Here is a 12,227-nt window from a genome sequence, read left to right as displayed (position 1 = left end):
AAACTATGCGCATTTTCTGAGAGAGTGAAAAGAAAGAACTTCTGGGAAGCTATATAGATTTAGGAAGATCCAAATAAGAAAAAAAAAAAAAAAGTAACGATGATCTCCTTCGATTCTACCTAATCAGCTTCGATTCTAAGGGTTTTGTGCGAAAGCCAATTCCCCGGAGCTCTACTAATCACAATATGCCTATATAAAACTTACGATGAAGATGAAGCCCCACCACCCCCACCCCCACCCCATCATCCATCATATTTGTACCTTCTGATACCCTTCTTGTCCACCCCACAGCCGCACGCGTTCTGCAGCTTCGGCTGCCTGCGATGGTGCCAACAAAACCATGGAGAATCCGTGAGAACCATTTACTTCACTCCGTACATGTCAACAACTGCTGATCGATTTTAACTTTTGTGTGGATTGGGAAAGGTAATGAAGAATAATTTTTGCCGCCATGCAGATTCTCACCTCGGCCTTCCAGTCGGTGTTCCAGATTATGAACAGGAGAACGAGCGTCTGGACAAACGTGCCACACAGCATACCGAACCAAATTCCCTGCACAAGACTCATGAATCAGGACAGCTCTCTCTCTCTCTCTCTCTCTCTCTCTCTCTCGCTCTCTCTTCGAAAATGCAAAGGAAGTTTACCTGCACTCCCCAGTGGAGTGCATAACCCATTAGGAACCCCAGAGGAAGGCCGAATATGTAGTAGCAACCCAAGTTGATGTAAGCCACCAGCGCTTGCCAGCCACCTCCGACGGCCACTCCTGTCTCAAACAACCCATCCATTTGTCGTAAATAGAACGCTAGCATGAAATGGATGGAAAGAATGCCCGTGTTTACCTGAGATAACTGGCTGGATGCTGTTAAGCACCATGGTGATGCCCAGAAGATACGCTATGTCTGCAACCGCTCGCTGCATGTCTCTATCACTCGTGAAGATGACGCTGAAATGGTTCCGGGTTGCGAGGATGATGGTCATGCAGAGGAGGCCGATCGCCAGAGACTGGACGAGCACCACGACCACAGCGTATCTTGTAGCCCGGGGGCGACCCGATCCTAACTCGTTGGACACCCGAACGCTGAGCGGAGCAAGAGAAGAGCATGGTGAGAGACTCCTTGCAACAGATGAATCGTCCATCCATATGTCCCTAGGATGGGTGAGCATACTTGTACCTTATAGCCGCATTCAATCCTATAAATATCATGCCCTCCCAACCATTAATGTTCATGCTGGGGAAAGAGGAGAACAACGGTCAAACCAGCTGTTGTCGGTGGATCGAAGCGGAAAGATCGTTGCATGAGAGTCGATTACCAGATAGAGATGGAGCCGACGGCGATCTCGGCGTCGTCGAGGTGGCCGGTGAGCACGGTGAGGATCATCATGTACCAAACCTCGAGGCAAAGCATGATTGCAGAAGCAAGTGACAACCTAACGAATGCCCAGATATCCCTGAAGGCCGACCAGGAGAGGCCGGTCCACCCGTCCTTGCACCAGACCATCACATACGCCACCTGGGACAGCGAGACCACCCATGCCGATACGTTGAAGGCAGCGGCTGCCCCGCCCAATCCCCATCCGAAGACGACGATGAAGAGGACCAGCAGCGCGATGTGGAGGAGGAGAGCCACGAAACCGATCCAAGCCAGGGCAACCACTTTGCTCTGTGCCTGAAGGAACTTCTGGGTGGGGAAGTTGAACGCCAGTGCGAACATCTGGGGGATGATGCTGATGGTGAAGTGGCCGGCGAGGTCAGCGATCTTATCGTCCTGGCCGATGAGCTTCAGCACCGGCGCAGCAAATATGTAGATCGGGCACATGAGGAACGAAGAAGCTACAAGGATTATCCAGGAGCGCTGCATGTACACGCCCAGCATCTCGATCTGACCGGCTCCGAAGGCTTGCCCGCAAAGGGTTTCCAGTGCACTCCCCATGCCGAGCTGTGAACAGAACATTGTATCGACATGAGCTACAGAGAGGGCAGATCCCTCTCTGTTCTGAATTCGACTATTAAGGACGAGGGAGACGGCGGAAAAAGTGGGGAGGTAAAGAGCGGCATACAAGGAAGCCGAAGGAGAAGGTGGAGACGACGTTGAGAGCGACGGCGACGGCGGAGAGCTCGAGGTTGCCGATGTGGCCGACGAATATCTGGGTGGAGGAGCTGAACCCGTAGAGGCATACGACGTTGAACGCGATGGGCGCCCCGATCCACCACAGCTTCTTCGACTCCGTCGTGAACAGCTCCCACGCCTCCCGCACCCCTCTCACCGGAGGGCAATCCTGTGCCACCACGGCCTCCTCCTGCTCCTCCTCCTCCTTCCCCACTGCCGCCAACTCCAGCTCGACCCCGCCCCCACCCGCCACAGCTACAACCATCACTCTCTCTCTCTCTCGGTCGCTCCGCCACCGCCCCTTCTCTTCGTCAACCCTTAGCAACAGTAGCTGCATCGTCCCCATATTTCCTTGTCTCGGTTTCTCAGGGCGGAAGGCCGAGAGAGGAAGGCGGAGAGCGCGGCATCTCTATCCCTCGCTAAATATATCTGCAGCTCCGAGTTTACTTAAAGATAGCCCCACCAGTTCTTTGGCATATACTTAAAAGATAAGTACGAAATATGAATGATGAAACCAGACATGTTCCCGTTACCCGTCATGCGATCTCAGTTTTCTCTGCAAGCACTCTAAACACGGGACAACTCAAGTCCAGAAGGCCCAACCCGTACGGGCTGAGAGCGCGGCCCATTTCCTGGTTTGCTGTCGTGGTGGAGGTGGCCGGTCGCTGCTCCGCGGTATTTGCAGTAAAAGATCGAGCATCGTTCCATGTCGAGGTGGGAAGAAACATAGCGGGGATTCTGTTCACTTATGATCCTTTTCTAGTGTGTCATGCAGACGATGATGGTTCTGTGGGTGATTGGTCTTGTTAACCTCTTTGATCTGGTCTTCTTGATCTTTTGGTACTGCTGACTTTGCATTTTCCTCGGGAACAGCCATGCTTCCCGGTCTTTTCCAGCTGGTCAGCGAGATACAAGAAAGGAGAAAAAAGACATTTACTTCTCGTTTTCGTCGGAAAGGATAGCTTTAACGTTAAGCGAGACGGTAAACGAGTTGGAAGGCGGGCTATTTCACCGACCGGCGCTTCTCCTCGCTTTGTGCCAAAGCCGCAAATAGCATAGTGAAAAAAGGATACACAAGAAACACCCAAAAAAGGTGTGGCCTTTCTCTTTGCTTTTGCTTTTGGATTCTTTTTTGTTGGTTGAACTTGAAGCTTGATTTTAGTGGGTTTTGATCTCTGCCTTCCCTGAAAGTTGTGGTCTTGCAGAAAGTTGTGGATCAATCAGAGGTTGATTTCGAAGCATTCCTCCGGTCTACGAAAAGAAGGATTTTGGAGCTCGATTCTTGGATCTTTTCTCGTCGCAGTCTCGTCCAAATGTCGAGAGCATTCTGCCATGGGCTGTTGATTCTGTCCTCGCTCCCACTTGCTACTGCGGCTGAGATCGATCTCCCCCTCTGTGATTGTGACGGAGACGGTCTGTGGAGCATCGACAGCATCCGCAGTTGGCAGAAAGTGAGTGACTTTTTTATTGCGGCGGCATATTTCTCCATTCCGCTAGAGCTCTTATACTTCGTTACATGCTCCAATCTGTTCCCCCTCAAATGGATCCTTTTCCAGTTCAGCGCGTTCATAGTGCTCTGTGGATTGACCCACTTGCTCAATGTGTTCACCTACAAGCCCCACTCCTTCCTCTTGGTGTTGGCTCTCACCGTTTCCAAGTTCCTCACCGCACTCGTCTCCTTCTTGACAGCGATAACCCTCTTGACTCTGATTCCTCAGCTCCTCAAAGTGAAGCTGAGGGAGAATTTTCTGAGACGCAAGGCTCGAGAGCTGGACCGGGAAGTAGGGCTGATGAAGAGGCAGGAAGAAGCAAGCTGGCACGTGCGGATGCTGACTCAAGAGATACGGAAATCTCTCGACAAGCACACCATTCTGTACACCACCTTGGTTGAGCTCTCCAAGACACTGCAGCTGCAAAACTGTGCAGTTTGGATGCCAAATGAGAACGAGTTGGAGATGAATCTTACTCACGAGTTGAATGGGAGGAGGGCCTCCTCTGACCTCGACACACTCTCGATCCCCATGGATGATCCGGATGTGGCACATGTGAAGAAATGCGATGGTGTGGAGATACTAGACCCGGAATCCATGCTTGGTCGTGCAAGCAGCGGGATGGTTGGCGACTCAGGAGCTGTTGCTGCAATCAGGATGCCGATGTTGAAAGTTTCGGACTTCAAAGGGGGGACACCAGAGGTCCTTCAAGCATGCTATGCCATACTGGTTTTGGTGCTGCCCAAGAATGAAACCAGGGCTTGGAGCCACCATGAGATAGAGCTCGTTGAGGTCGTAGCCGATCAGGTGGCCGTCGCCTTCTCCCATGCTGCCGTTTTGGAAGAGTCACATATGATCAGAGACAAATTGGTAGAACAAAACAGGGTTTTGCTACAAGCGAGGAAGAATGTGATGATGGCGAACGAGGCATGGAATTTATTCCGAAAGATCATGAACCAGGGAATTCGAAGTCCCATCCACTCCATTCTGGGTCTGTTGTCAATTATGCAACAGGGAAACTTGACTCCTGAACAGAGGCTTATAGTGAACACTATGGCAAAAACAGGTGGTGTGGTTTCAGCTTTGATCAATGATACGTTGGAGATCAACAGCGAACACTTTACTTTGGAGATGAAGCCATTCCAGCTGCAGCCATTGATCAAGGAAGCTGCTTGCATTGCTAGGTGTCTTTGTGACAGTAGGGGGTTTGGTTTTGGGTTTCAGGTCGAGAATAAGTTTCTTGATCAAGTTATCGGTGATGAGAGGCGGATTCTTCATGTACTATTGCACATTATTGGTGGTTTGTTGAACGGATCCAATGGAGGATGTATGACACTGCGTGTTTGGAGTGATTCCGAACTCGAGAACTTGCGAGATCAGAGATGGGTTTGGAGGTCCAAATTTTCAAATGTCAATAGTTGTGTGAAATTTGAGATGGCAATCAGAAGATCATTATGTTCTAATTCAAGCTCATCAGTGCGGCATGACAGGAAGCAAAATGGAGAGGGGTTCGATACGGGTTTTTTCAGCCTCGGTATGTGTAAAAAGCTTGTGCAGGTATCTCCACTTCAATCCTTTCCTTTTCATTCGATTTAAATACCGGATATGTAATTAGCTTCCGAACATTGTTTTTAATTATGACTTGTTTGCAGTCTTACAAGCTACTTAAACTACTCAATTTCTTGGTTTCAATGATTGTTCAACTTAGAAATTAGTTAATTATTATTGTCTATGCTCTACCTTGAGGTAGCGATTTCCTTTGGTGGAACAAATGCAACAGGAAGTAAGGTGTCTATGGTAATGATCAAAAGGAAGATCGATATTAGTAGTTTTGATTCCCTCATATTATTAAGGTAGAATTACACCGCATTATCAGCTTTTTGAACCTGAAATGATCAAATGCTTGAACCTGAACTCATATTTGCGTAGATTTCAGACATGATACTCCTTCCATCACCTTGTAAAGATTCGTTCGCGATGTGTGAAACGCATTACCTGGAATCCAGATTGTTAATTAATGTTTCTTGGCACTAATCTAATGGGTGTATTCTGCAGCTGATGCAGGGGAACATCTGCATTATTCCAAGTTGCCATGGTCTACCTGAGTGCGTGACACTACTTCTCCGCTTGCCGCTGCAACCTCCCATGCCAATTTCTGATTTAGAAGGACCTTTGGAGTGCCGTCATCATTCTTCTTCTTCTTCTTCTTCTTCTTCTTCTCTTTTAGAAGGCCTTCAGGTTTTACTAGTTGATGATGATGGAATCAACAGAAAGGTAACACACAAGCTTCTCGAAAAGCTGGGGTGTTGTGTCTCTCCTCTTTCGACAGGGGCTGAATGCTTGAGCTCCATTGGCACCTCCGGAACGCAGTTCCAACTTGTTGTTTTGGACCTCAACATGCCCATGATGAATGGCTATGAAGTTGCCACCAAGGTACGGGACATGAGAACCGGATGCCGCCCTTTGATCGTTGCTTTGACGGCAAGCACCGAGGAACATGTTTGGGAGAGATGTGTGAAGTCAGGGATGAACGGTCTCATCAGGAAACCGGTGGTGCTACCAGAACTAGAACGAGAGCTCCTAAGAGCACTTACAACTTGAAACGTAGTTTGCGTTGGAATCAACTAAATCGATGGTGTACCTAGGAAGGGAAGTGAGTTGCATTCTTTGAAATGCTTCGATGGCGATAGCAGGTAAATTTGAGGTACTCTTTGCATTTATCTGACATTGTTATTTCCAATTACTTTGATAGACAGCTACCTCAAGCAAGAATCCATGTCCATTGTCTCGGATGTTCAATTTAATTGACACTACTCCTTGATAGTTTATGGATCAAGATTTTGCATTAAAATGATCTGTACTTGGAAGTTTTAAGAATCTAAGAAGTGTGACATCTGACTTAGCTACAAGACGAGCAAAGCTGAGTAGAGTGTATGTAGACTACAAGAAGTTAATATATTACTGGACGGTCAGGTCCTGTTTTGGTATCATCAATCTGCAAGTTCGTATTTAGTTGTACAATATCTATTAGTTTAGCATCACAACTTGGACTTGGACTTGAACATGTCACTTGCATCTTTGCACGCCCAACGAGAGATGTGTATGGTGTGGGCTAAGCTTCTTTGATTAGAGAGAGACACATTAGTGTAATCTTTTGTGGTGTAGGCAGGCAGACGGGGTCGGGGAGTGGTGTGTGACCGAACCTTGCGCTGTCCAACGAACCACTACTGGGGTGGAGTGAAGTGCAGAGAGAGACGAGAGGGTTGATGGAGTTGGAAGGAGGTGAGAAGCAATTGCTCAAATGCAGGAGGTCACTCGGACTGCATCTTTCTTTCCCTGTTGGGATTCGTGCAGCGGCGAAGAAGGGGATGGATGGAGGGATGATGTGATTGCAATGTAGAAGATTATTAATTTAGTGGGTAGATTACGAGACCTAACAAGCAAATGGGATCAGCTTAAAGGAGAAAGCTTCTGACAAGCGACAACTTGATTGACTTTTGTGGGTTTAGAAGGTCACCATCAAGTTTTGGGGGCCTAACCCTAACCCTACTTAATGCAGTGTATCTATTCTGTTTCATTAGGTTGGAGATTAGCAAAGCTAATCAATCTACACAAAATAATAATAATAATAATAATAAAATGTTTAGAATTGAAATGTAAAATATTGCGTACGGGTTTAGGTCAGTCAATATGAATGAATGCATTGCAGATGACAACCAATTAATCGGGCGAAGACATTTACCGCTAATCGAAACCCACTCAACAACATCAGACCATAACCCAACAAAATTGTAGTCTGGGAAGAGTTTGATTTGTCTCTTTCGTTTGGCCCAATGATGAGTTCCTCCTCCCCACACCTGCGTCGACTCAAAGCGACTTGGCAATTTAGTCGATCTATCAATAAGATAAATTTGATTGATCGATTGATTTCCTCTCTTGATGTTGTTTTTTATATAGATAAATCTTTATGATATTAAATCAAAATTCGTAAACAGATCATGAAATCGTTCGAGGAAAAGAAATAGCATACATACATACAGTAAACAGATCATCCTTATTTTTAATTGTTGGTCAATTGAAATTTCATACCAAGTATTCAGTGTAAGAATGAATATTACTTTTCTACAGAAATTGTCAAAGAAATCCCAAATTTTTTCACTGCAACATTGTACAAATAAGACATGTACCCTCTTATCAATCATGCATCACAAGTACAGTTGTCGATAAAGGAACCACTAACATAAAATCATTTTAACAAGATTAGTAGCAATGTTCCTTGTGATCCAAACCATGCTTCACACATGATGCTACTACTTTCTCCACAGTCATCAACATCATTAGCATATCTCTACCCTTCTATTAGAGGACAATTCTATTTCGGATGAAGCACACAGATCATTACTGGTACAATTACAGACTTTATGTGACATATTATATATATATATATATATATATATATATATATATATATATATATATATATATATATATATATATATATATATATATATATATAGAAATGAGAGCTCATCTTGTCCTCCTAGAATGGCGCCCGCGCATGAGCCCACCCGAAGGGCTCATGCCCCACGTGTGCGACGTTGGGTGCTAAGTTCGGCGGCAAGTTGAGAATGGGCAGCGCCGAGTGGTCCGGCAGTCCTCCTGATCCCCCGCCTCCGGCCATCAGCTGCGGTTCTCCACCGGGCAACTGTCCCGTGGCACCACCGCCACTGTCTGGGCCTTCCTCCTCTTCCTGAACAAGCGGCAACCTCTCATATGTAGCGTTCGCGAACGTGGACGCCATGACCATCACCGGCCCTGCCGCTATCAGCGGCCCCACGACGCTGCCGCCCACCACCTGACCCTGCCCGCCTGCCAGGTAAACCGTTAACCCGGTCGACCCCGGCGGGGACGGGCCCGGGCCCGGCAGGAACGTGCCGGTCACAGAGAGGATCTCGAACCGGCCACGGAGGGCGACGGCCGCGCCCGGGGCAGCAGGCTGGCGGAGCGCGACGTTGACGACGGTGCCGGAACCGCTGAGCACGCAGACGGCGCGCTGGCGGCGGCGAGCGAACTGGGCGATCGAGTCGGCCACGTCCGCGCCCCCTGAGACCTCCATGACGTGGCTGCGGAGGGCGCTGGGGCTGTCGCGGGTCACGAAGATGGGGGGTTTGGGCTTGTTCTTGGACCCTGGTGGACGGCCGCGTCGACGCCGGCTGCTCGGCACGACCGCGCCTTCTCTCGGCTCCCCGTCGTTGTCCTTTTCTTCTTCGTTGGCGGACGAAGAATTAGGGTCGGATTCCTTTGGCGTTGCGTCCTGGTTAGGGTTCTTGTGAACCGAGGCCGCCGGATCGGCTCCCGTAAGGCCTAAAGGCCCTTCCCACCAGTGATTCGCCAGCTTGCTCGTTAGACTAATCGCCTTTTGTATGTTGCTGCTGCTGTAGAGATCTATACTTCATTCCCCTTCGTTCTCATCTTTGTAAGAACACAGAGGGGCATCAAATATTTGGAAGAAGTGACGGTGAACCTAAACAATCTTACATGGCTACATGTTTCCACACAGGATAAAGATGAGGAGTAAAAGAAAGAAAAAGGAAGCATGAAGGACAGAAGACTAACAGTATGCTTCAGAATCCATCAGCTACCAACTCAACAGGACCGATCGGTTGCCTTCTCTTTTCCGTTTCTTCTCGGAGAGAAAAGGCTACTGGTATAACTTGTAGTCATGGGGGGAGAAGTCGTACGGCAAGTGGATACATGAAATAATATGGAAAGGAAGACTTGGTGCAGTTGAAGAGAGAGAGAGAGAGAGGTGTTGTTCTAGTTGATTCTCTTCAGGTATAACATGTGTGAAAAGGTAAGTGGTGCTTTGGAGTTAATTGCTATGGGTAGAATAATTTAGGGAGGGGAAGAGAGGAGTGTGTTGAGCATTAGGGTTTTTATCTGAGAGATGGAGAGAGTGGTACTGTATCAAATTCCCACATAAAAATGGGAAGTAAAGCTGTTGCTTCAGCAGCAAGAGGAAAACAAGCTATGAATGTCCAATGAGCTGATAAACGCAACTGCGGTAGGAGGAGAAGGACAAGAAATAATATCAAATGGGAGAGATTCCTGAGCTTGGTGGCCCAGGAGACAACTTGCAAGTACAACGCCTCCCCCAGCTTACAAGATCCTGCCATGCTTTGCATGCACTAATTAAATCTCCAGTTGCATGCGCTTTTGCATCCACCCAATAAGAAAAAGGAAGACACTCGAAACACAGGCGCACCAGAGATCAACCAAAAGCGGCTCCGTCAAACTTAATTGATGGTGGTGCATGCGTCACATTCCTAGCTAGGCTTCAAAACTGATGAGCTGAAGGGCGAGTGATTGGGGAACACATGGAAAGAGGTTAACATGTGTCGACACACGATTAAGCTTGAAACTAGAGATGCAGGACAGCTTTGAGGATAAGGAGAGGGAGTACAAGTTTTCTACTGCTATTTGTCTTTTGCCGTGGTCCTGCCGCATGGCAAGCGTCATGATTTCATTGGCATGGCGATGACAAGTGAGGGAGGTTAGGATTAAAAACCATGAGAATTGGTGCCGATTGGGCGAGGACTGCCGGGGGTAGGAAGACGAACCGAGTATAGTTTTTGTTATCCATGTTGCCTTGATGGGGCCATTGCCCATGACAGTGTGACAGGGCTCATCCTCCTTATGGGTAATCGGAATCGATGCATAGTGACCGGTGAGGATTGAGATGGCCGAAACCCTTGAGCAGGGGCGAAGCCACGGATGCATTCTGGTGAGCTCATGCGAGAAGGGGGGATCCCGAGAAGACGACGCAGCTTCATTACGCGGGTCGAAGGAGAGGAGGCATGAGAAGACTACGGGCGATGGGCTGGGCCGGCATATGAACCAAGCAATGAAACCTCGGCATAACCTGACCCGATCCGTTAATGAGCCGACGGGTCTGTGCGTGCGTCTTTGATGGGTTTTAAATTCGAATCCGTGACCATATTTTATATACTTTAATAAAAAGATTAAATCATTTAGAGAACCAATTGAGTTGGTGGGTGATGAGGATAATAATGGCGATAAGACTCGGGTGACGTCAGTTGCCTCAGATGACGTCTCACGCCTTCGTTGACCTGTCAGCACCTGGTCAACACGGACCGGAACGCCGACCAAGGCACATTAACATCCTGCTCAGGCTTGATCCCTCATGTCACGCCAACATCGATGTTAGACGCTATCAGAAGTACGATCCTGCTCCTTGCGGGCAGGCGCACCAAGCAACGGTAACCCTCACTATAAAAACCCTCGCTCCGAGGGAAAAGTGGAGGAGGGAGGCACACCATAGAACAGATAAAAAATCCCCTGCAACTATTCACTAACTTGATCGTCGGAGGGGTCGGACTGAGCTCCCCGACCCGACCTGTGTGCAGGTGCGAAGACGGAGGCCTCCCACTAGACGCTCAGGCGAGGAGTTCCCTCCCGGAGGAGACAATGACCCCGTTTCGATCGGACCATCGCAATCGACCACTTCAGCGGTCTCAAGAGCCGTTCCGAGAAGATCCCCATCATCCGGACCCGAACCAAGCCGCGTCGGCCCCGAGGCCACGGCTTAAAGTTGTTTACACCAACATTTTGACGCTAGAAGGAGGGCCCGAATGTCAGGGGATCGCCCTATTGACTCAGACGAGCTCGCAGTTGAGGGGTCACGCCCGATCAGAGCTCCGGGGGAACACCCCCCATGCGGAGAACCTCGATATGAACCCCCCGCTGAGACTTCAGAGCGCTATTGGCGGATATTTAATGACCCGGGCCTATCGCCGCCCGACGGCGCCCCAGTTGGCTCGTCGCCCGTGTCGTCCGAGGCCTTTCAGAACCTCACTCATCAAGTCCAAACTCTGACCGGTATGGTGCAGTCCATTCTCCCACTCATTTCTCGTTCGCTGCACCTGCTTACAATCCAACTGCTGCAGCAACAGGAGCCACCCGTTCGGGCTCGCACCCCACCCCGGGAGCTTCCGATTTCCCCTCGGGACCGAACGACTCCACTCGAGGACCGAGCGACGGCAAACCCGAGAGGCCGCTTGGAACCTGAGGCATTCTCCTCAGATTCCACGGATTCCCTATGAGCCTAGCTATGCTTTGTTAGTCGGCAGCTCGACGAGGTGCAAAAGGAGGTCCGCAGGTCGAGGGGAGAGCTCGGGGAGGACACGCACTAGGAATCTCCATTTACACCCGAGATACAGGATCAGATGGTCCCCCCGAACTTCCGACTCCCCTCCTTAGATGCATACGACAGCTCCACCGATCCAGTGGACCATGTAGCCGCTTTCCGTGCTCAGATGGCGCTGTACGGAACTTCTGATGCTTTGATGTGTAAAGCGTTTCCCACCACTCTAAGAGGGCCGGCCCGTGCGTGATACAACGGCCTGAAGACCGGGACGATCGCCTCCTTTGACCAGCTCATCAAGGACTTTGAACTCAACTTCTTGGCCTACGCCCAGCCGAAACCTTCCGTTGCGCTGCTCCTCGGACGCAACCAGAGGGAGGACGAGCCCTTCTCCCATTTTGTGAATCGCTTTGCAACACAAATCCGGGGATTACCAGATGCTCATCCCTCTTTGTTGATGCAGGC

The 12,227-nt window shown here is 49.2% G+C and overlaps 3 protein-coding genes across 3 annotated transcripts; 1 reads left to right on the top strand and 2 right to left on the bottom strand.

Annotated features, from left to right (window-relative positions):
* Window positions 1-138: 138 nt before the first annotated feature.
* LOC135606479 (protein DETOXIFICATION 35-like) lies at window positions 139-2,506 on the bottom strand. Its single transcript, XM_065097512.1, has 7 exons — window positions 2,059-2,506; window positions 1,312-1,937; window positions 1,173-1,229; window positions 840-1,078; window positions 645-763; window positions 466-552; window positions 139-318 (listed from the first exon to the last, which is right to left on the bottom strand). The coding sequence occupies exons 1-7, from the start codon at window positions 2,452-2,454 to the stop codon at window positions 250-252; spliced, it is 1,593 nt and encodes a 530-aa protein (XP_064953584.1). The 5' UTR covers window positions 2,455-2,506; the 3' UTR covers window positions 139-249.
* A 351-nt stretch (window positions 2,507-2,857) lies between these two features.
* LOC103973396 (ethylene receptor 2-like) lies at window positions 2,858-6,507 on the top strand. Its single transcript, XM_065097511.1, has 2 exons — window positions 2,858-5,155; window positions 5,654-6,507. The coding sequence occupies exons 1-2, from the start codon at window positions 3,422-3,424 to the stop codon at window positions 6,197-6,199; spliced, it is 2,280 nt and encodes a 759-aa protein (XP_064953583.1). The 5' UTR covers window positions 2,858-3,421; the 3' UTR covers window positions 6,200-6,507.
* Window positions 6,508-8,117: 1,610 nt separating this feature from the next.
* LOC135607541 (AT-hook motif nuclear-localized protein 20-like) lies at window positions 8,118-11,692 on the bottom strand. Its single transcript, XM_065099480.1, has 2 exons — window positions 11,550-11,692; window positions 8,118-9,048 (listed from the first exon to the last, which is right to left on the bottom strand). The coding sequence occupies exons 1-2, from the start codon at window positions 11,690-11,692 to the stop codon at window positions 8,139-8,141; spliced, it is 1,053 nt and encodes a 350-aa protein (XP_064955552.1). The 3' UTR covers window positions 8,118-8,138.
* Between the last annotated feature and the right edge of the window lie 535 nt (window positions 11,693-12,227).

The sequence above is a fragment of the Musa acuminata genome, chromosome BXJ2-3, assembly GCF_036884655.1.
Source record: "Musa acuminata AAA Group cultivar baxijiao chromosome BXJ2-3, Cavendish_Baxijiao_AAA, whole genome shotgun sequence".
Lineage (NCBI taxonomy): Eukaryota > Viridiplantae > Streptophyta > Magnoliopsida > Zingiberales > Musaceae > Musa > Musa acuminata.
Note: the sequence above shows the minus strand (reverse complement) of the source record. Positions and strands in the feature narration are given on the sequence as shown.